Here is a 24,071-nt window from a genome sequence, read left to right on the forward strand (position 1 = left end):
GTAAAGAAGCAGTCAGTCATGTTTTTGGGTGATTTTGATTTAATGGCACTTTCAGTTTTCACTGAGTACAAAGTAAAAGTTAAGTGAAATTAGCTTAGCAAAGCAGTAAGTATAGGCAAAAGGAAAATAAAAACACTGGTAAAATGCCAAATAAGATATGCAAGTATAAAAAAAGTTGTGCACAATAATTAACTATGTAAATAAATTGTAGAACTGTACACTGAACTGTAAAGTATTTAGTAAGATTTCTGGTTGTAACACTGAGTAAATATATTGCCATTGTGATCAGTTACAATGTCTTCAGCTTTGACACTATCAAGACTGGACTTTGAAATTAAACAAATGTCAGTTTGTGTATGTTTTCTTCAAATTTTATTTACCGCTAAGAGAGATTGTTTATGTAGAAAATTGTTTGGTAATCAGTGAGCAGAAATGGCAAAAGTACACACATCCTTCACAAAAGTACAGATAATCATGTTTTAAAAAACTCTGGTAAAAATTCTGACTTTACTTTTACACTCAAGTTAAAGTAAAGAAGTGTGGGCTCTGACATGTACTTAGGGAAAAAGTGGCCATTACTGTTTTAGTGTAACGCTGGCAACTGGACCTCACATCATAATAATATATGAATGCAAATGAATTACAAATTTAGTTATTTAACAAATGCATCCTGCCTGAACAACCAATATATAGAACACAAGCAGATAAAAGAGGAGGAGGAGGAGGATGAGGGTGATGATGATGAAGATCAGGTGATAAATCATGTGACCAAATAGATTAATATTAAAGTAAATAGCCTGGTTTGAAATTTTAAATAGAAACTGCAGCTATTTGTGTAAAAATGTAATGAGTGAAAGTAAAAATTGACCAGAGACCAGAAAAATCTGCTTAAGTACAGTAATGAAGTATCGAGAGGTGTGCAAAACAGCATGTAAACAGTACTTTACTGTACTTTAACTGTTTTGTGTATCTATCCCACACTGTCTTCTATTGTCTGCTGCACTGTCTTTTGGTTTTTCTTGTTTTCACCAGGTTGCAAACAATGCACTTTATGTGGCTAGACCACCTTATTTTAGTCCTTAGCTCTGTGTTCTGTTATGTAGCTCTATGTTGTGTGATGTAGCACCAGGGTTCTGGAGAAATGTCTCATTTCATTGTGTACTGCATCAGTTATATATGGTTGAAATGACAATAAATATTTATTGATTTGACTTGACTTCCCATCTACGTTACTTCGTTGCTTCCCCTCTCTGTCAGTGAGTCACATACGACACAGTATACCATAATACACTATTTGCTATCTACCCTGAATATTAAGCGAATTCACTGGGTGTTGATTACAATTTGATTATAATGATTATAATTAACTACTTCAACATGAGAACTGACTCCTATAAATCAAAACGTTAACATTAACGTTAACATGTTTAACGGTCTTTAAATGCCCATCTTGTATGAATTCTCTGCAGGGCTTCTTTAGGAGAACCATACGCCTGAAGTTAGAGTATGACAAGTGTGAGCGCAACTGTAAGATCCAGAAAAAAAACAGGAACAAGTGCCAGTATTGCCGTTTCCACAAGTGCCTCGCTGTCGGCATGTCCCACAATGGTGAGTGCTCAGTGTACATCTTGGCTCTGGCTTTAAACACAGAGCTGCATCAAGTTTTTATAGGTTTATGCTTTAATTACACATGTAGGTAAGCTCTCAGATTACTTTATTGCTTATTAAACATGAGTAGAGTTTCCACAAAATCACTTTGTAGGTAATCAGAGTGCTATAACACTGAATCACTTTTCATTGAAACATAATGCACTTATGATCTGTTTTATTTGGTACAATAAAGCAACATAAAGCCAATTAAATAAATCAGTGATAAGTCAGTGAATATTTGAATATAGTTAATAATTTAATAGTCTTTGGTCACAATTTTAATTGTATTTGTAATTTTGTTTATTTATTATATTATTTGTTTTATTTCCATTTTAAATTGTTACCTGCAGAGTAAGCATGATATTGGATATTGGATTTACTAAAGATGTCTTATGGTCTGATGCTGTGGCTCTCAAATTTGAGCCAGCAGACCACAAAAAGGTTATTTTTCGAGCACTTGTGACCTGGATGACGTGGTGATACACTGGGCATTTTTGTGTCAAGACTTTGATCTCATCAATTCCTCAAGGACAAAGTTGTCTGGTTGAGTGGGAAAATGTTTGACTACAATGCCTCGCACATGCCTTCTTAACTATCTGTACTCTAGACTACCCTTGACCTGCAAATAAGCGTATAGAGTTTACATACAGTACAGCATGCTCACTAAAGTGGTGTATGGCCTTCTTATTCCTACTTAGGCCTGCCAGCTCATACCCTTCCAAGGAATGGGAACTTGGTGCATTTCTGTGTTTTTGTGTCACTGCCAATGTTGATGCTGTCCAAATTGTGTGTGTTGGTGTTCATGCATGCACTTAGAATTTTATATGCAAGACAGTTTATCTTTCAATGTCAATCATAATTATAGTGTTTGTCTTTGTCATAGCAATTCGTTTCGGAAGGATGCCACAGTCCGAAAAGCTGAAGCTTAGAGCAGAGTTGCAGATCCCTGAGAAAGAGGAGAAAAAAATGCAGCTGGATGACTGGAAGACTCTTGCCAGCCAAATCCATGAGGCCTATCTTAAACAATTCTACCTGAACAAGGCTAAAGCACGAGCCTTTCTAACTGGCAAGACCAACACGCCGGTAAGCAATAACAGTATATTCATTTGCACATTGTATATGCATATGTATATATAAATAAATATTAATTATTTCTTGAACTTTAGTACTCTCTGTGGATGTCTGCACATGTTTTTTTGGACAATCAGCCTATTGTTTAAACAGGAACACATCAGACAGTCGATCCAGCCTAGTGTATCTTTATTTTTTTTATTTTATTTTTTTAACCTTTTTTGCTATTTACTACACTCTTTATTATTTGAATACTACTAGTAGTAATTATTCTTTCATGGTTTTTTTTCACCCCTGTTTCCAATAGCCTTTTGTCATTCATGACCTGGACACACTACAGCAGGCACAACCTGTTCTGGTCACACAGATGCTGAGTGAGGGAAGGGAAAACTTTGCACTTAGTATTCAGGGACAGGAAACTGAGGATCGCCTCTTCCATTGTTGTCAGTACGTCTCGGTTGAAACCGTCACACAGCTTACCGAGTTTGCCAAGGCTGTGCCTGGCTTCTCCAACCTCGACCTCAATGACCAGGTGACGCTGTTGAAGTACGGTGTGCATGAAGCTTTTTTTGCCCTGCTGGCCTCATGCATGAACAAGGATGGGATGCTGGTGGCACGTGGCAGCGGATTTATTACCCGTGAATTCCTTAAGAGTCTCCGCAAGCCTTTCAGCGATATGATAGAGTCCAAGTTCCAGTTTGCAATGCGATTCAATGCTTTGGAGCTAGACGACAGTGACCTGGCACTTTTTGTGGCTGCCATTATCTGCTGTGGAGGTAAGTCTCTAAATGAGTGCTTTATATTTGGTGAAATGGAAATTCTGTTTATAGTCATATGGCATTGTCACACTTTTATACACACAGACACATTTCTTCCCAATTGTATAGCAATTTGAGGAGTCACTTCTGGAAGTGAAGAGAGGCAAACAAAAAAATAATTTACCTATTAATTTTCTTTAATCTTTAGACCTTAATTAACTCATAAGACCTTGTTAGGCAGGTAAATTTGTGTTATTAACATAAGCAATTCCAAAGTGTAATAAACTCTGACTTTCCAAATCTTGTGCTGGCTGTTGAGCAAAACCTCTTTATGGATAACAATGGCTTGCAGGAGGGTTTTGGTGGCACAGGAATTGCAGTGCAGCATTCTATTCTGCAGAGTTACTGTACATTACTATGTTTTTAGTAATGTTTAATTTACTGTTACATTCACATACATTTATAACCTATTTTAGTAAGCAACTAAGTATAGGAACTATAAATATTTGAATTGGAATCTTTACTCCATATACTGAAGATGTGTTATGTCTCATCTGCTGACTATACATTTACAAGTCATTTATTGCCATTGCAGAACAAAACATTGCATAACATACACCTTATTTAATGCTCACTCAGAAATGGTTCACTTTCACATTATGTGTTAATGTCTGAGTTTACTCAAAGTGAAACACTGGACCACTCTTTTCCAATGGGCCAGAAATGTGTTTAGTGGGACTGAGGTTTAAAAAACTTAATTCAAAAGAGGTCAAACTGAAATGAAAACATGCACCTGTGTTACTTTTATTAATGTATGGTGCTGACAACCATTCTGTCAAAATGTTTTATTTTACTTAGAGTAAAACATTATTGTATATTTTATGAGAACTTAATAAGCTGCAAATATAAGCTGTCTATGGGGGCTTTCCTTCTCTGCTTTTTATTTCCAGTACCGAGCTGGTGTTTGAATAAGGTTACATAATAATAGCCAGGCTCTGAATGTCTTTGCTTAATTTTCTTTTCTGCTTCAGCAAAAATATCTATAGCTTCCAAGAGTGTTTACTCCAGCTGCAGCCCACAGGGTTCTGTATGGCCTGCAAATTTAACTCCAGCCCACTCCATTCTCACTGTTTGTTTCACAGTTAACATATCATGCAATACACTCTGTATGTCCTCAGTGATTTGTGTAGAGAAAATGTGTTTTCTTACCCTATTTTTATATATCTCTCTGTCTTTTGTTACTCTGCCACCTCCCCCAACCCCCTCGCCCCCACCCCCAACTTTTTCAGACCGGCCAGGACTGGGAAACATTTCGCATGTCGATACCATTCAAGAAAGTATCGTTCATGCTCTGCGGCTCCACCTGCAGACCAACCACCCTGATGACACCTTGCTCTTTCCCAAACTCCTGCAGAAACTAGCTGATCTTCGGCAGCTCGTAACAGAGCACGCACAGTTGGTGCAAGACATTAAAGAAACACGGGACACCTCTCTTCATCCACTACTGCAGGAGATTTATAAGGATATGTACTGAACATTGAACTACAGGGTGGGAGTGGGTGGTGTAGCTGAATGTAAGGTAGCCTATGTCTAATTAAAGCCCTCTATGTTCAGGTCTCCAGCAAGAGGATTATCAGATTAATGCTAGTGGATTAACAGTTTAACCGGCTGTTGTACTGTATGGTTGTGCACTATTTATATATATATATATATATATATATATATATATATATATATATATATATATATATATATATATATATATATATAAAATACACACACACACACATAACCCCAGAGGCCGAACGTGTAGGCCGCAGTTATGTGCAGTGCCTTTTACACCACAAAATGTGGATTTTCTACAGGGAATGATAAAGCTAAGTGCAATAGTTTGCATACTATTTGAAATTTTACTAGTAGCCAGACATTTAATTTGTCTTATTTAATAGCATTTGAGGCATTTAGGGATATTTCATAGATGTATGTTGATATAGTAACAGGTAAAACAATAAGCAAAAATAACAATAAAAACTGTATCTCACTTCATTAACATGTAGGCCCCACTTTTACCTGTATAATCACCTCCAACCTCCTTTATAGCATCTTAACACTTTTAGATCCCTTTAGTTTTCATATATGCTTCATCTAACTGAATCTTTAGCCGTTGTTGATGACATATCTGTTGGTTGATCACATTTGGAAATCATCATGCCAAAAAAAATCTCTGTAAATTAGACCTGAATCATTTGCTACACCACATTTCATGTTTACTTTTTTCATTTGTATGCAGGTGAATTGTAGATTTACCTTTTTTCATTACAACATAACATAGGAGATGTAAACTTTTGCATTATTGCACACAACTGTATGTATAGTTCTATCAAATTGATGCAAACTGTTAGGACTTGTTTCAGTTATGACCTGTTTGAGTGAACTATTATTTGATGCCTTTAGAAAGTAGTGTGTGCCACATGGAAAATGTTGTCATTTCATGCCATACTAGTAAACAGCCTACCCACACAGCCCTCATGTAGGACTAATACCTCATTAAAAAAAAGCATAAGAAACATGTAAAATATTTTTTTATTAAAATGTACATAGTGTATAGCACTCCAGCTGTTCTTATCAAAGGATGTTATTTATTTTTAGACAATTAGAAATCAGTGTCATTAAAAAGAATACTTTATTGACCTAAAAACTGCCAGGATTTTGTGTTATAATAGCACAATATTATTTACAATTCTGATCAGTAATTATGCATAAGTAAAGTTGGTGAATGTTTATTAATATTGTGCATCAGGTAATAGTATATGTATAGATACTCAGGGATGATCAGAATCAGATTTACACTAGAATAAATTCCTTATTTTAATACGACAGCAGGTACACTACAATATAAGCACTTATTTTGAGTAAAATGCTTATAATCATGTTCAACTTGTTTGTGTTTGTATGTTATGAAATCTTGGTTAAACTGATGAATGTGCTCTAACATAGTTCAATAATAAGATCTACTAGAAATTAGTAGATATTCTGCTATAATCTGCAAACCATAATTCTAATAATTAAAATGTGTATGTATTTTATTATTAATAAAGGTTATTAATAAAGGTTATTAATAATGGTTGTGAATGAACCGAACATGTGCTCAAGATTCTGTGTATGATTTTTTTTGTTTTTTTGTTATCAACTCCAAAGTAGACACCTCACTGCCAGAGGTATAAAAATTAAACTGGACTTACATATTAAAAAATGCAAAAAAAAATCAAACATGACTCACTGACAGACTTTGGTATTGCTGGAGGAGAGTGTCCGGGTAGGATTTTATTTCTAGACAAAGCACAAAAATATATCGCTCACCACACTGAAATTTGTTAAAAGATCAATAGGTTTATCGAAAAAGATGGTCTTTTTTGGGTTCTATCAAAGTCGTGGTAATCAAACAGAACCTCTTTGTATGACAAAGAGAAATTATGTGAAAATGCACAAACAAATACAAGACTGTATGAGCACATTCTCAGAATAGATGAAGCACGAATTCATCCTCAGCATCACAGAAAAAAATATAAAGGATCAGTGTCTTGAAATATCTTTTTTTTAATTAAAGCCTGGCAGCAAAATGATGAACTTTAGACAGAGAGACCTGAGATCTAACTGATTCATTAGGAAGCAGTATGGCCCCATCAGGAATAGCATCCATTACAACAACAAACTCCTGTGAAATCACAGGGATTTTATATGTAGACAGAAACTCAGAGAACAAGTGACCCATCAGGACTAATTCATTGACATATCAACCTAATATTACTGTTGCACCAATTTGGGGAAAACAGACTTATACTTTGTAAAGAATATCTTGGTTGTTCCAAATATATTAGCGACAAGGACTGAAAATGTCTGTAAATTAGGTCCCAGGCCAAAAGCGCTTGCTTACAAACATTTGAGAGTGTAAGGGGTAGTTTAGCAATTGTAAAACATTTTCCCTGCACTTACAAGCCTAGACTTATAATTAGTTTGACAGGTTTTGGTATTATTTAAACTTTTATATATTTAATTTTATTTTTTATTTTTGATTTGTTGGTTTATTTAAATTATTTAGTATGTTTAATTGCTATTGTTCTTGCGTTTATGATATGCTGCTTGGATTTAGTGTTAAATGTGTTAAACATTGGAATGACGTCAATGCCTGTTTATAATTTGAAGGTTTAATAAAAATTAAGGGTAAAAAAAAAAAACATACTAAAATGTGTATTTAAACAAAATAAAAAACTAAACGCCATTTCCAACGATCTGCACACCATGTTAAGTAACTACTTCCGGGTAGCGATGCTCTAAAGATTCGCGTAAGGTCTGTTGTTTTTTTTCGCCTGCACCTTGTGTTACCGCAGTTAAATAATTAACGCGTTGATGGATATAATTAATTAATTATGAATTATAATATTTGTAGAGTGGTGTTTTTTTGCGAGCTGGTAGATACAGCTGTTTTCACAGATTTTTTTGTTTTGTTTTTGATCAGGCGCAGTGGCTGCCCCTTTTCTAAGCGAGGTGGTTGTAGGGGTCCTTGCGTTTGAAGGTTTTTCGCGCCACCGCCGAACAGAACGGAGTAGCAGTTTCTGACTTACAGCTTTGTTTTTACGACTCTTGAGAAATGTATCTAGGGAATAAACACAAAGTCTGGTTGTTGCTATAACTTGTAGAGCGATGTTGTTAGAATTGGTATAGGGTTGATTCTAATGGTTTGATCATGCTGTCAGTGTGTGTATAAGAGTGGTGATATAACCCTTAGGTAGCTTTCTCACTAAAACCTCAATAATAACTGCAAGAATTATTCCATCATCAACTGATCAAGAAAAGACAAAGCAGTTATATTTACTGACTAACGGAGACGGGTGAAATGGCTGGTGAGTTGTAAATAAAACAGGTTTGGTTGGCAAAATGTATTGAATTGTCATTTTTCCTGCATTTTTTTACCCCAAATAAACAAGCATTTTAGAGTTATTTATCTGGCTGTAGATTTACATCTTATATCTAATCTATATCTTCTACCCAATGCTACTTTTGAGTCCAGTCTTCTGTGTATTCCCTCTGACATTAATGTTTACAGACATCTTTATAAATCACAACCTTGCAAGCCAGCTTTCTTTAATACATGGCTGCTGTATCATGCATGAAAGAGTGGACTGTAACCATACCTTTGTGATCCTGCCCAGCTGAGGATGAAAACCTGGACATGCTGCTCTCCTTGTTTGAAGAGAATCAGGATTCAGAGAATTCCTCTTCCAAAGACGTGGAAGATAACTTGGATGGTTTATTCGATGATGATGGCGGCGAAGACGGTGAAGGATATGCTGAGCCAGAGGAAGAGGATGAAGATGAGAAGGAGGACTCTAGTACGGGAGCAGAAAGCGAGCAGAATAGATCCCAGGAGGACCTGGAAGGTGAAATTAATTACATTTCTGGGCATGGGTTTTTTTTTTAACAATGAATCTGCATTGCAGTATTTAATATATAGGTAAATAATATAATAGGCTTGGAGAGAGGAAGGCATTGGTAATGACAGGACAATGCAGTATCATTAATAACTGAGCTATACGGTTGCTACTGTATATCCTTAATGAATTCAGTGTTCTTGCTTTAGTTGCAAACAAATTGAGCTTGATAAAGATGAATAATTGGATGAAATGTCCAATTTTATCATCCACATAATGAAGTGGTAGTTAGTGGTTATTAGGCTTAAAAAAATGTATTCTTCAGCTGCACAGTTAAATCTAGATGTTTTGGTCAAACATGAACAAAATGTTAAAATGTCATATAATACCCGTCTATAATTATTTTGTTAGAGACTTGGTTGCTGACAGTACAAGTTTTCACTATCAGTGCAATGATTTCCCAGTGTCTCTTTCAAAGTCCATCAAAAACTTTTATTGGCCTTTTACATTTAGCATAAACATTTATTGTTTTAATGATTTATTGTATTTATTTGATTACACCAACATTACCATTGACCAATATGTTGAATATTTAGCTCAGTGTCGCCTTAAAGCTGCAGTTTTTATGTTTTTATGTGAATCTCAGATGGCTTCCTGTGCAATATGTACACTCATTACAGAGGATTTGAAGTATTGTTGTAGAATGCATGATAAAATGCCATTGTTTTATTCAGCCACAGAAAAGCCTCCTTACATTTCTTAAATTTTTCTAATTGTATTACCTCCGGAGAACAAACTGGAAAGACTTAGTTGTCGTTTTGTGCTATTTTCTTTAGTGTCCAGTGACTAGGGATCGACACAACCTACTATTTATATTATTTTATTTATCTATATATTTTCTGACGGACGAGGTCAGACAGGAGTCTCCCTGGACTATGATGATTGCGGATGATATTGTGATTTCTGGTGAGAGTAGGGAGCAGGTTGAGAAGAGCCTGGAGAGGTGGAGGTATGTGCTGGAGAGAAGAGGAATGAAAGTCAGTAGGAGTAAGACAGAGTACATGTGTGTGAATGAGAGGGAGGGCAGTGGAGTGGTGCTTTTGCAGGGAGAAGAGGTGGAGAAGGTGGAGGAGTTCAGGTACCTGGGGTCAACAGTGCAAAGTAATGGAGAGTGTGTTAGAGAAGTGAAAGAAAAGAGTGCAGGCAGGGTGGAGTGGGTGGAGAAGAGTGACAGGAGTGATTTGTGATAGAAGGGTATCTGCAAGAATGAAAGGGAAAGTTTATAGGACTGTGGTGAGACCTGTGATGATGTATAGCTTAGAGACAGTAGCATTGAGTAGAAGACAGGAGGTGGCGCTGGAGGTAGCAGAGCTGAAGATGTTAAGGTTTTCGTTGGGAGTGATGAGGACAGACAAGATTAGAAATGAGTTTATTAGAGGGACAGCGCATGTAGGATGTTTTGGTGACAAGGTGTGGGAGGTGAGATTGAGATGGTTTGGACATATGCAGAGGAGGAACATTAATTATATTGGTAGAAGAATGCTGAGGATGGAGCCACCAGGTAGGAAGAAAAGAGGAAGGCCAAGGTAGAGGTTCATGGATGTGGTGAGGGAAGACATGCAGGTAGTTGGTGTGAAAGAGGCAGATGTAGAGGACAGGGTGGTATGGAGATGGATGATCTGCTGTGGTAAGCCCCTAATGGGAGCAGCTGAAAGAAGATGATATATTTTCTGACAGAAGCATTAAAATATTTTTTTCTGTAGACTTGTGTTATTTTATGCCTATTTTGTATTGATGGTGATGTTTTGAACACTAGCTGAGTTGAGGAGCATGCAAGAGAAGATGCAGAAGTTACAGGAGCAGCTGAAAGCATCCCAAAAGTCTACGGATGTCTTCCGGCCCAAACATACAGAAGGCAATACTTTTTCACAACTGCAGACAAACACCAAGAGTTCACCAGCCACCCAGCAGATTAATAAGCCTCAAACTTCACCTCAGCAAAGAAAAGTACATCAAAGCAGCCGGACTCCCCAGAGAGCAGCTACTGTTACCTCACCCCAGTTCCCAGCAAAAGACCTGACTGGAAAAGTACAAAACAAGCAGAGGACTGCACACCAACCCAAAGCAGGTTGGTAATTGTCAGTCATGTAGGAAGACTTTGTCTTGTAAAGTTCTTATTGATTATATTTTGCATGTTTATAAGACAAATTAAAAAGTTAAGTAAATCTTTTTTTTTAAACAGCTTCCCCAGAAAACCCGAATTCTTTGGGTCAGGGTTTTAGTAACAAGCAGCCACAGCCGATGAGAAGTAGCAGTATAGACAGCAACACAATAAAGTCACCACCAGCAATCAAAAGTGCTGACAAGGCCCCTTGCATTGTGAAACCGGCCACACCTCGACCATCTGTTTCTCAGGATGTTACTATCGAGAAATTCTCAGGTCTCAGGCTGAGGTGTGTATTTTGCATTTTATAATAAAGCTATAGATTATATGTCAATAAACAGCCTAATCAACATCTCTTGTTAGAAAGGAGTTAATTTTACCTGTAGTGAATTTGACTCAGTGTTATTTAGGTACAATTTGTTACTGCAAAAATAAAACTAATCAAATTGTTGCATGAAGAAATTATTTAAAAATGATTGTACTTTCTGCATTTAATTTTTACCTGTATGTTGTCGTTCTTTGTTGATTGATTAACAGATAAGTTTGAGATCCTTGTAATAGTGGCATCATTGTCTTTGTCCCTGTCCCCTGTAGGAGACCTCGGCTGTCCTCAGTAGAAATTGAACACAAAATGGCTAACCGCAGAATGATCCGGCTTTCACAGCTGCCCGATCGACTGTCTCGGGAAAATTTAGAAGAGAGTGACTGGGTCACGTTTGCTGTGCTGATAAATAAAATCACTCCACAAAGCAAAAATAATGTAAGCAGCAAACAGTCTGACCACTTTCAACATTACAGTAACAATTATCACAATGTCACTGCAGATTTAATCACTAAATAAATGTTTTAAACCATGTTTTTAGGGGAAGACCTTCAGTATCTGGAAGCTGAATGACCTTCATAACCTAGATGTGACCTTATCACTCTTCCTCTTTGGGACTGTTCACACAGACTTGTGGAAGACTGAAACAGGGACAGTGCTTGGTATACTCAACCCCAATCAAATGAAGAACAAAGACGGCTCTAACGAGGTAAGATGGTGATATCTTACAATTGAATATAATAATGATTTTGTGTAGAAAATTATATGCAGCTGGTGATCGTTTATTGGATTAAATGCTGATTGTGTTGATTTTATTTTAGGTAATTAGTTACTGGGATTTGTTTTGTTTTTGTTTTTTTAGTTAGGTTTTCCACTGCAGGTTCAGCACTAGATGGAGACACCAGCTGTTAAATTGCAAAGTGAAGAACGTTTATACTGTGGCTTAATGTATCAAGAATTCACAAAGTGTAAATTCTAGTATTAATTTTTTAATTCAATAAGGATTGTGATTCGGTGTAGTATTAGTGTTTGATATGGCCATTATTGAAAAAATAGCATGATTTCTTTTTTTTAAAATGTGTTCACAATAGTGTTATAAATATTTACTTGCATTAAAATATGCTGTTAATACAGAAAATGCAGATAATCTTTCTTTAGCCTCTTCATTATCTGCTTTATAATATAATAAACAATATATTGTGTAAATATATTTTAAAAAAGGTGGAAGCAGATAACATCCGTAATCAGAGTTGATGTTCCTCGTTACTATGAGAAGCTTTTTTCTTGTCTATGTACTCCGTTCTTATAATGCAGTTTTTGTTCTTTTCACAGCTTTGCCTAACAGTTGACCATCCACAAAAGGTTCTGATGTTGGGAGAAGCCATGGATTTTGGTACTTGCAAGGCCAAAAAAAAAAATGGAGATCCATGCACACAGCTAGTCAACTTAGTGAGTCTAACTTGTCTAATACCTCATTTTAATTTGCATTTCGAGAAGTTTGTGTATTAAGAGGGCTTTTTTTTCCCCTCTCCCTCTGTCAACAGTATGAATGCCAGTACTGCCAGTTCCACGTTAAAGCACAGTACAAGAAAATGAGTTCAAAAAGAGCCGAGCTTCAGTCCAGCTACACAGGAACTGCTCCTCGCAAAGGAAAAGGTCATGGAAGTTTAAGAGAGCGACTATGCCAAAGTGACTTCCATTATGGGGGTCTGTCATCACTTGCATGTTCCCAATCAATGTAAGTTAACACACTTTCTTTTAAAGAAAAGAACATCATTTAAATTACTTACATTTTTTAAAGTCACTAACTTTTTTTCTGAAGGACTGCCCCACAGCCAAAAAAACAGCCCTCAATTCAGGAAGTTTTGGCTTCCATCCCTAACAAGAAGCTTGGTAAGAGTATTACTATTAGCAGTTACACTTGTTTTATCTAAAGTTGATATGTCAGTGTCATCATGTGCTGTGAATGTTATACTGAATGATAGCTGAATTTGTTTTGTATATCAGCAAATGAGCTACAGTCACCTACAAAGCACCCCTGTTGAAAGGTTTAGTAGGTGTATTTAATAAAGTGACCACTAAATGCATGTGTGTGACTTAAAGGAAATAGTCAAAGGTCTGAAATATAGGGAAGGGAATGTGGGATTGTGGGTGAACTTGCACATGCTTGTCTGTTGTACTAAATTTCTTTGTCATTTCCAGACATTAGTTCAGGTAAGGTGAAGGGATGTTCTGATGACTTCAGAAGCCTAATGACCATGCCTACACCAGGAGCACTAAATATAAAGAAACATTTAGGACAGTCTAAGCCAAAAGGTAATTTGCTTGATTGGTAAGACAACCCCACTTTTGAAATTGTTTGTAATTGCTTGGGTGTGTGAAAGCACAATTAGAGGTATATTGTACAAAGATTTCTGTGTTGCAACATTTGTCGTACATTAGAGTTTCTACATTGCAAAACCTGGGATTTTATTGACAAATTTTCTGTGTGCATATGTAATGTAATTTGTCCTAGTTGTGAAGAAGTATAGTTGTAACTCTAACCAGCAATTTAAAGTCTTTGATTCAGTTTAGGCTAAACCACATATTTAAACATAACCCTCCTCTGGTCTCTTAGTCAGTCAGTTTGTTTACTTCTACCACTTCAGTAGCACTTGTGATGAAATGATCATTAAGCAGTCAGTAAGAAGCGAATTATTTACATGAGCAGATGTGTAATTATGTGATGTCCACACTGGTGTGTGTGTGTGTGTGTGTGTGTGTGTGTGTATATATATATATCATGGAAAATTATTCTGTTTAAAAAAACTGTGTGACTCACTACTCTCCCTACTCTACCACAGCAGTTGATCATTTTTATTTTGAACACTAACCAAGAACAGTACCCTGTGTAACAGAACTCTTTTCCAGCATGTGTTATTACTTAAATACATCAAGTCTTGTGAGTGGGTTTGTGTTAGTGGCTCCTTCATGGCTTCTACTTCTGCTGTGTGTTAACTTAGAACTTTCCGGATCATCGGTTCAGTCTATCTCTGCAGCTGAGCTTCTCAAGCAGCAGAAAGCACTTCACCAGCAAAGGTTTCAGGCGAGGCACAAAAGGGCAGAGGAAATTCAGAAGAGGTGGGTGTGTGTGCTTGTGTTTGAGAATTAAATATGTTGAAAATATGAACTGACCGTGTACTTTTTCTCAGGGTGCTGCAGAACTCTGGAGGTGCTGTGATTCCAGCTAGACCTTCCACAAACAGGGCTGCTTTACTCTCACCGAAAGCAGCTTCAGATGTTCCCAAAGGCTCCTCTCCACCTAAACCCAAACTCTCCACCCTCCCTCCTGTACCCACCTTGGGACGAGGCTACACAGAGGGGGAGGATATTCTACTGGATATGTCACCACCTCCATGCAAGAAAAGCATCTTGGCTGCAAAAGTATGTTTCTTTTATTACAAAAGACAAAATTAGGCAGGCAGCATGATAACCAAAATCCATAATTATTTCTGTTTGTTTGTTTCTTTTTTTAGTTAAAGTTTGATTCAATGAATTAGACATTTCCAGTGAAACTTGTTCTAATGTAATGATCACCTGATGATTTAATATAATTTTGAAATAACTATGTCCATGCAATGAAATAGAAAATCTATGCATTTTTTTATTTTTAAGTAAATGTGTCAAGTTGTTTGTTGGTGTGGACAAGCTCAATTTTGTCTTTGCAAATGCACTTCACTTTGGCATTAAAGGACTTCTGACTATTTTTGTCTGCTCTTTTAGCTGGCTGCAGTCAAAAAGCTTCAAGCCAAAGGGGTGGCACTTATTAAAGATGACCCTAATGCAGTAAAGCGCAAGCGACCCAACAGCATTGACATAAAAGCTAGGGTGGAATGCTGCCTAACCTCACCTGAAGGTCTGATCTCCAACTTAGTGTGATGGCTCTAGTATGGTTACAATTGGATCACACTGAATAAAATATATATGTATTTTTTTTTATTTCAGGGGAGAATGTGGCAGGGAAAGAGGCAGAGGAGCCAGCTCAGAAGAAAAGGCGTGAGCAGCTAGATTATATGCAATCTGAGGAGTTTCAGCGCATTCTGAATGCCAAGTCTACAAACTCCTGGATAATGGGGGAGGTGAGCGTGTGCATATGTATGGAGTAGTTACCATGCAGAAATGTTATTTGAATAGTTGTTGGTTTGACCCAAAGTAAATAACAACAAGCAGGTGGTCTTCATTTATCACAAGCTACAATGTGCAGGTGTGTGGATATCTGAAGGCAAATTATACATCACTATTTGTATCGATAGAGCAATACTAAACTCTTCATTAAACCTCTGAGTTCAGTTGCTCTGCATTCATAAATTGTTTTTAAAAACAATATCACATTTGTAATCATGCTGTTGTATTGAATTCCAGCATGGCTTTATGATTATTTGCAGCCTATCGGCCCATCAGCATGATCACAAGGGTGAAAATGCTTAGAATGATAGTTATTGAACTGAAGGCAAAGAGCAATGGATGTGTGGATTTTGTGAAGCATTAGCAGTAAGATGAATACTTCTGCTTCAAATTTTTGGGATAAAGTTCTATTGCATACTGTGATTTAAATTAATGAATTTAATTTATTTGTGTTTAGATGGAAGAGAAAGTCATGCAGGAGTATTTTGAACCACTAGTACAGAAAGAGAAGTTGGAAGAGAAGATGAAGAGCATCAGGGAGATGAAGTGTCGAGCAGTCACCTGTAAATCTGTAAGTTATACTTTGTTCCTTTCTGTCAATGATGTAATGATGCCATTAATATATATATATATATATATATATATATATATATATATATATATATATATATATATAATATACACACAAACACACAAGCAGAGTATATACACAGTATATACACATTGTGCATATAATCTATGTTAAATAATAACTTTAGGTTTTAATAAACCCTTCTAACCATTATATACAGCGGAAAGCAGAACATTTAGCACAGCTTTACATCTAAAGTAAGGTCACATAGATCATTGATGTTCAGTAATAAAAGCTTATGAGATAGTATAAGGTTAACGAGGCATTCTGTTCTGCAGTGTAAGTACACACACTTCAAACCAGCTGAGCGTTGTGTGGAGGAGAAACACGATTACCATTGGCATGATGCCATTAAGCGTTTCTTCAAATGCCCCTGTGGCCAGAGGAAGATCTGCCTGAGCCGCTTTCCCACTGCAGCCTGCAGGTAAGCAGTAGGAGAGGCTGCAATTTGATGCTTCATTTATTTCTGTGGCCCATTACCCATTACCCTTATGTTATGGGAATGTCCTTTTAAGCATTGTGTAATTGTTATTGACATTCAGAATTTCTGTTTCAGCAACTGTGGTGTGTTCAAGTGGGAGAGAGACAGCATGTTAAAGGTACCTCGAAATTTTAAATACTTTTTGGTGAAACCCAATTATGTTTCTTGTTTAGACTAAACCCAAGTTTCACCATTGTTTTATTTATTTTTTGTTGGTTTTAATCGATTTTTTTCTGTTCCCCAAATGTATTATTTAATATAACCAACAGAAAAACACAGACTAAATAGGGCCATTTTTGCTTATGGTATATTTTCAGCTGAAAATCATTAGTGGGTCCACCAATTCATTCTAAAGCTATTCTTCAAATTTTATTTTGCATCATTTTGCCCATATCTAAAGCTGGAATGATCTATGGGACATACTGGCAAGCCCAAAATGAATGAAAACCTAAAGGATGCACTGGTGAATAGCAAAAGCTGCAAAGCATTAGGGGGAAAATATATTTAGGCACGGCCGGAGATTGGCCAATTAAGAGCCTTTAAAAGTAATTGTTCCTTTTATTGTCTGTTTTTGTTTTCACAGGAAAAGAATGGACCAAAAATTGGAGGTGAGCTGCTGTTGCCGCGTGGTGAAGAACACTCCAGATTCCTCAATAGTCTGAAATAAAGCCAACAGCCGTCCTGCTACCTGACTCCATCCCCCAGCACTCCTCCTCTCACACACACCACTCAGGGAGTCTTTTTATTACAATACACAATGATGAAACTGGAAGCCTCTCAATTTTCCATGAGCCAGGCCCAAACTGAAGTGCTACTAATTTACAGCTTTTCGTATTGGCACACAGGGCCTGAATGCAATACTAATGTATATTGGTGCAATTGATTTGCAGCTGCTCTAACCTCGAGTTGGCCAGTGCCAACTATTTGTCTTGGTCTTTTTCCCGTGTGTCTGTATTTGATGTATTTTATAATGTGATATATTTTAAAGCATTTTTCTGAATGCTGAATTATGTGTAGCTGTGTTATAGTGCTTAAATTAAACTAACTTGAGTACACAAATTTCTTAAATTGTTTTTCAATTACCATTATAATTATCACCATAAAGAACATTGATTTTGAATAAGTGTGGATGGACTGTGACAGCAAAAACACCCCCGTTTTTGCCATCCAGATGATTGTTAGGGGATGATGGGCAGATGTGCTACACTTTAGGAGTCAATACACCTGTCAGCAGAACAGCCCTATTTCATTGTCTAAGCTATCGACTCTGGACTGTTTAAGGCTTGATTTGGCCGAGAGCACAGGTCTGCTGGCCCTTACAGTGCTGCTTCTGTATTACTATATTACAGTATTTTTTTCAATCTAATGCAGCTCTGTGAATTTTGAATAGTTTTTTCACCATTTGTTTATTTATTTACTTGTTTAAGTCAGACCATTATTTGTATTTCTTGTTCGTTTTTTTCTTCCATTAAGTTAAGCTGGGCGTTGGCTGCTGCTGAGATAACAGGAGGATTGTTTCCATTTAGGAATGGAAAATTGTGGAATATGATTCTGACACTTCTCATGTCTGTATGAAAAAGTTATATGGGATGATGGTTTTTGTTTCCAAACTTTAATTTCTATTTGCAGAGATCCCAGCCAACTTTTAAAAAATTAAATAGAGAGCCATTCTGGTCGATGCAAAAATAACACAAAATTTGATGGTTAAAATTGATGGGAAAAAAAACTTGTGTTTTTAAAACATTAAAATAAAAATCTACTCACATAATTACTTTTGCAAAGAATTTTAGTTATTTTCAAAATATAAAATGTATAAATCACCACCTTTCAAAATGTTTACTTGATCCCAGGTTAATCTATTCCAAAAAATATTCTCATCCACCATGTACTTTTTATTATAACCATATATAAAGATTACAAAATTATTATGAAATGTTTACAAATAAAAATTTATTTTTTTTTAATGCAAGTTATGAAGGAATAATAATCATATTGGATTACAAGCAGTGTGTATATATATTTTTTCTGAATTGATGCACTTACAAGGTATATAAAGTGCAGATTAAATCAGTTTCAGGAACAAAACAAAAAAAAGCATCCAACCCTTTGTGAAAGTTGTTACAGCTGTGCGAGTCCTTAAGCCATGCAAAGTTATGCAAGGAAGCACTTAGACATAAGGGCGGTGATGTGGGTATTGTGGGTAGAGCCCATCGTAGTGATACTCCCTCCATTGCTCGGCATTCTCCCGGTTCCTTTCGTACTGCTCTGAAAATGGTTAAAAAAAGTGTACAGCCATGACTTTAGTGACAGGTTGTTCTGCACATTGCTTATTTCAAGGTGGCTTATGAATGTCAAGTGTTTTTTAAAACACATCCAAATTAAGGCCACACAACCCTACATGACCATGAGAAATGAGTTCATGCTTCAGCAAGTGCTAAATGCATCCATCAGTATTTTTTGCAGAAAAAAATAGTCCAGGGCATATTAGGCCAGTTTTATTCAATTTGGGTGGGCAACCTAATGATTTCCACATTGACTATTAAGTCCTACTTGTGACCTTTACGGCTATGAATAGTTTCCCTCCAGCATCTTTCTGATCTCATGAAACAGTTTAGCTCAACCTGTGCACTTTACTGATCTGAGGCAGGTTTACTGTTATTCCTGAGAATCACTTACAGCTCAGCTCAGCTATTTTTGTAGAATCTTACATTTTTTGTACCATAATCATAAAAGTCAGTTAGTCTCGATTGAACCAAATACCAAACCGACTATAGTGGCTCACATGTTCGTGTGTCAAACAACAGGTTGTGATTGCTTGGTTTAATGTGCTACTTCACTGATCATACATTGATTACTCCTCCAGACAGCAGCAACTTATTAATGTGCCTGTGGGGATTTTTTGTTTTGGCTTTGGAGCCAAACTAATCAGTGTCACATCTTACCATTTCGGTTCTCCTCCAGATGGTTCTCATACTCTGTCCTCTGTTCCTCATAGTACTCCCTCCTGCGCTCAGAGACAGCCAACTGCATCTTATGCTCCGCTGCAGTGAAAAAAGAATTAACTGGTTTTAATTTAAGTTGGAGTTGCTGCTTTTTAAATAGCTGTTGAGTTGAAGGTAAACTGAAATGGCATGGTCTAAATTACTCCCATAAACTATGGACAAAATAAAGAAATAACCTTTATTACCTTACAAAGAACAATTCCTCTGTACCATTACTTGTAAAAGAGGAACAATTTTTCTAATTATTCAAAATTGCTCATTTAACAATTGTGTTTATAAAATTTTACCTTTTTTTTTAAACAATAGTTTCACCTATTGTTGGCAAAACTAGGCAAAACCTTACAGTTACTGGAAACATTTTCTAGACATAGCAGCTACAACATACTTCATATAGCTCACATGCAATAATAAAATACTGCAGTTTAGCCATACAGTATCACATATCACACTGCCACCACTTGAAACCATAATGCAATTAGATCTCAATGGTTGATCTCATTAAATAGATCAAAATTATATTAGCTTGGTGGAGGTGATATGGATGTCCAGCATGCATTACTGAAGTAAATAATGTGTCCAGGGGGTTAATGAGACCACAACAAATATTATTTACGCTCCAATATTGTGAAGGAACAATGAATAGAATAGAACTACAGCAGGATTTAACCTGACATCTGTAGTTATTACATGATGATATTTACAATTCATTTCTGATCTGGTTAAGGACTCTTTCAAGGATCCATGAAAGGTTTTTCATGCTTAGTGGTTGGAAGCATTGCCACATTGCTCTAGTACTGTAATGTTCTGTGCCAAGGTTGTTTCAATTGCTTCTTCCAGGAGAGCTTCCATCTGCTTCCGGTTCTCTTCCCTCTCATCATCTGAATATTTTTTCCCCCAATGGTCTCATGATATCACATTCCTTAAATACCACAACAGTCTTTTGACATACCAGGTGAAAACATTTGCTATGATTTTTTGTTTATTGTTATCTTTTTATTTTTTTGATAAACACCATCTTACTGTAAACTTTTTTTCTGCAGGCATTAATTATTTTTTATTCAGTAGAGGTGTAACCTGAGGAAAAAGGTGATGAGCAACCATCAGGTAACAGGAGAAATGACACCATGTTGTCTGTTATTATACAGTCTATGAGATAAGCTGTGGGCTGGGTTTGGCTCTGGGGTCAGATTTTGGACATCCCTGTTGTAGCCAGTGACTTTGATGATAATGAAAATGATCTGAACCCTAAAAAAGAAAACAAATAACACCCTTTGATTTCATTGTTACTTTTAAAATGCCCCCCAAAAAAACAGCCATTTTAAACATCTTAATGTTTAGCTAGGTGCTAGGGATTTTCATTTCCTCACCGAGCAGGGTACCTACATTAGGAGTGTATATATGTTTCTCTCTATCTTTTTTTTTCTATCTCTCTCTCTCTCTGTCTTTCACACACACAAATATCCTTTTATCTTTGCTGTCCTTGGACGACTGATAGATGTGTTAAAGTCTTATTTAAGGAGGAGGGATCGCTCTTTCATTCCTTCATTCTGACAACTGCCAGAATCCAAAGATAACTTAAAATATTTGGCCCGATCATTAAGAGACGTATTAATCTGTCTTCTATTTTCTCTCTGTCCTTTGCTTGCACATTCCACTCTTAGCTCCAGCTGCTTCTTTTCCCTCAGTCTGCATTCTGCAGCGTCATCACACACACTCTCATTCAAGCTTAAAAAAAAAATCTAAACACTCTAATGTGGCTCACTGGATAGTGTGAAAGGAAAAGAGAGAGAGAAAGTATGTGAGTGAATGTGTGTGTGAGAGTGTATATGTGCTCTACCTTGCTTCTTATTGGTAAGCAGCTCCATACTGTCCTGGGGATCCTTGTGGCCAGTTATTCTCTTCCTTTCCCCAAAACTCACAACCATTCACACATTCACACAACTCACTTGCACTGATCCATGAGTGTTTTCTACCTGTCCCGCCTCCAGACTGATAAATAGTCAATTTGCTTAAAATGCTTCCCTTACTTAAGACAGGATTAGCATCTACCTGCTGTATCTATTTCAAATAAATGATTAAAGGAATAATCTCTCCTGTGTGATTTAACGGTAGTATTATGTGTTAGACAACTGACACAGTTGAGTAAAGAAAGATCTTGATCACAAGTAAACTTACCTATATACTCAGCGTAGGGTTTTGTGGACCTGCGGCTACGGCGCTTGAAAAAGTTTGACGCATCTGATGCTGGCACAAAAACCTTTTTAGATCCTACAATGTAAATTGATCAGAGAAGGAAAATAAAAAGACAGTGTGGGAACAGGTTTTCTTGAGATTTTTCTTTCTCTCTGTTTTTATACTCTATATGCCCACAAGTATCAGGACACATGACCACTCACTAAAACAGTATGTCCTTGTTGAATATTATAAGCCAGATTTTGTTCTTTTTGCTGTTTTGCTAGGAAGGCATTCCACTAGATTTCAGACTGTAGCTGTGGGGATTTGCTCATTCTAACACATAAGCATTAAAGGGGTCAGGCAATGATATAGGAATGCCAGTTCATCTCAGTGGTGTTCAGTGGGGATGAGGCCAGGGTTTTGATTTCACTGATGTTGGAGTTCATCCACATCATCCATGTCTTCATGAAGCTCAATATGTGCACATTAGCATTGTCATGCTGGAAATAGTTCCAGTTAAGGGACATCAAAATGGTACACCATATACAAACGTCCTATACAACATTACTGCAACATTTTTCAAGAAAGATCACATATAGGTGTGATGGTCAGGTGTCTGCACACTTTTGGCAATATATTGTTCCTGGGAAGATACTGGGCAAACGTCCACACAAGAATAAGTGCACCTAACTGTTATAAGCTTGTGGGGAGCTTTGGTCAGACTCCACAAGGAAAACATTTTTTTAATGCAAAAAAAAAAGAAAAAGCCACGTATCCATTTGTGTTGGACTCACCCTGACGTTCACTGACTTTTTCTTTTCCATCCTTCACTGCTGCACTTTCTACCTCAGACAGCACTAGAAGGAGGGAGGGAAGGAAATAGTTGCAATGAAAGGAGGGTTTAGCAAAAATTTTGATCTTAGTTTTTGTTGTGTCATCTATCACCAGTTGAGCTTCACTCAAAATATGCATGGTAATTAAAATATGTACAATCTTTATAGTTTTCTTAATAATGGCACTATAAACCAAGATTTTCAACAAACTTTATGAAAAAGCTGGATAGACTAAATGTAGTAGCCACCAACTACTAAGTTGCCATTGTTTACAATTTTGTCATATCTTTACATTCTCTCAAAAGCTTTATTTTCACTATACAGTATTTTATTTTTAATAAATTGCTTTAAGTCTACCTAATAAGCTAAACAATGTGCACATTCTTAATTCAGAGTATGTACCAATTCAGCAGTGACCTTTAAAAATTATATTATTTGAGTTGCAATACTAGTATTTACATAGTTTTAGTTTTATTTATTCAATGAATAAATGTGTTCTATTCATCTTTTTATCCTCCATTTAAAATTAATAAATACACTTTTTTCAATTTCTCAACCTTTTCTTTTTCAACATTATATCTAAGGCACATGCATATACATTTTATATATGAAGTGCAATATAAATTTGAAAAGTATGCAACTTCTCATTCACACACATTTACTCTGAAACACCCTGAATGAGGCACTCACCAGTTAGGATGAGGACGATGGGCAGCAAGGCCAGCAGAACTAGGTGCAGCCGGGCCATGGTTAAGGCAAAGTGTGTGTGAGTAAGTGTATGTGCTGCAGGTAGCACAACCGCAGCAGTAGTCCTGGCAGAGGGTACGAGAGAGGGAGGAAGAGAGAATAGAGGATGAGTGGGAGGGGATGAGATGCAATTCCACAGGCACAGGGGACACAAAAGGGGTGAGGAAAGGAGAAATATTGAAAGAGAAAAAGCAGACGAAAAGGTGAATGATAAACGACTGATGATCTGGCAAGATGTGATGTATGGTTGCAGAAACTTTAATGATATGATGCTTATATTATCACCTGAGTATGTATCAGCATGTTTTACAAGATGATTTTATTATTTATATAATAAATATCAGCTATGTGTGTGATATGAATACTGCATGTAGCTGCTTGTCTGCTAGGAGGTTAGTTACACTCAATTTATAAATTGAGTCTAAACTGGACGCTGTATATGCACCTGTGTGTACAACCACCTACATTCAACCACTTAACACTGAGACTGGGGAACCTTAATGATGTGCAATGACCTGAAGTCACTGTGATGTGCAATAAATACTATAGAAATGCCTTGTAAGCTTATATCTACAGGTTGAAAAGTAGAGAAAATGCATGCACATTCCAGGTTTAAAGATGGTCTTCTTCGATGTGTTGGTCAC

General features: G+C 36.6%; 3 protein-coding genes across 3 annotated transcripts in view; 2 read left to right on the forward strand and 1 right to left on the reverse strand.

The window, feature by feature from the left end:
• Positions 1-6,411, forward strand: part of pparaa (peroxisome proliferator-activated receptor alpha a) — a 13,045-nt gene extending 6,634 nt beyond the window's left edge. The window contains exons 5-8 of the mRNA XM_046873100.1: positions 1,470-1,608; positions 2,534-2,733; positions 3,029-3,497; positions 4,769-6,411. Of these exons, the coding sequence (XP_046729056.1) occupies positions 1,470-1,608; positions 2,534-2,733; positions 3,029-3,497; positions 4,769-5,013 (1,053 nt within the window). The 3' untranslated portion in view covers positions 5,014-6,411. The remainder of the gene's footprint in view (positions 1-1,469; positions 1,609-2,533; positions 2,734-3,028; positions 3,498-4,768) is intronic.
• Positions 6,412-8,027: 1,616 nt separating this feature from the next.
• Positions 8,028-17,729, forward strand: mcm10 (minichromosome maintenance 10 replication initiation factor). The gene is made up of 18 exons (XM_046874385.1): positions 8,028-8,380; positions 8,690-8,917; positions 10,725-11,036; positions 11,151-11,361; positions 11,667-11,832; positions 11,936-12,103; positions 12,727-12,843; positions 12,939-13,132; positions 13,217-13,287; positions 13,597-13,710; positions 14,397-14,514; positions 14,586-14,817; positions 15,157-15,289; positions 15,379-15,512; positions 16,016-16,129; positions 16,468-16,613; positions 16,746-16,788; positions 17,254-17,729. The coding sequence occupies exons 1-18, from the start codon at positions 8,374-8,376 to the stop codon at positions 17,335-17,337; spliced, it is 2,592 nt and encodes an 863-aa protein (XP_046730341.1). The 5' UTR covers positions 8,028-8,373; the 3' UTR covers positions 17,338-17,729.
• Positions 17,730-18,266: 537 nt separating this feature from the next.
• ucmaa (upper zone of growth plate and cartilage matrix associated a) lies at positions 18,267-23,526 on the reverse strand. Its single transcript, XM_046874386.1, has 5 exons — positions 23,371-23,526; positions 22,642-22,704; positions 21,848-21,940; positions 19,613-19,711; positions 18,267-18,935 (listed from the first exon to the last, which is right to left on the reverse strand). Exons 1-5 carry the CDS (start codon positions 23,426-23,428, stop codon positions 18,838-18,840), a joined length of 411 nt encoding a protein of 136 aa, XP_046730342.1. The 5' UTR covers positions 23,429-23,526; the 3' UTR covers positions 18,267-18,837.
• Between the last annotated feature and the right edge of the window lie 545 nt (positions 23,527-24,071).

This window comes from Silurus meridionalis, chromosome 18, assembly GCF_014805685.1.
Source record: "Silurus meridionalis isolate SWU-2019-XX chromosome 18, ASM1480568v1, whole genome shotgun sequence".
Classification (NCBI taxonomy): Eukaryota; Metazoa; Chordata; class Actinopteri; order Siluriformes; family Siluridae; genus Silurus; species Silurus meridionalis.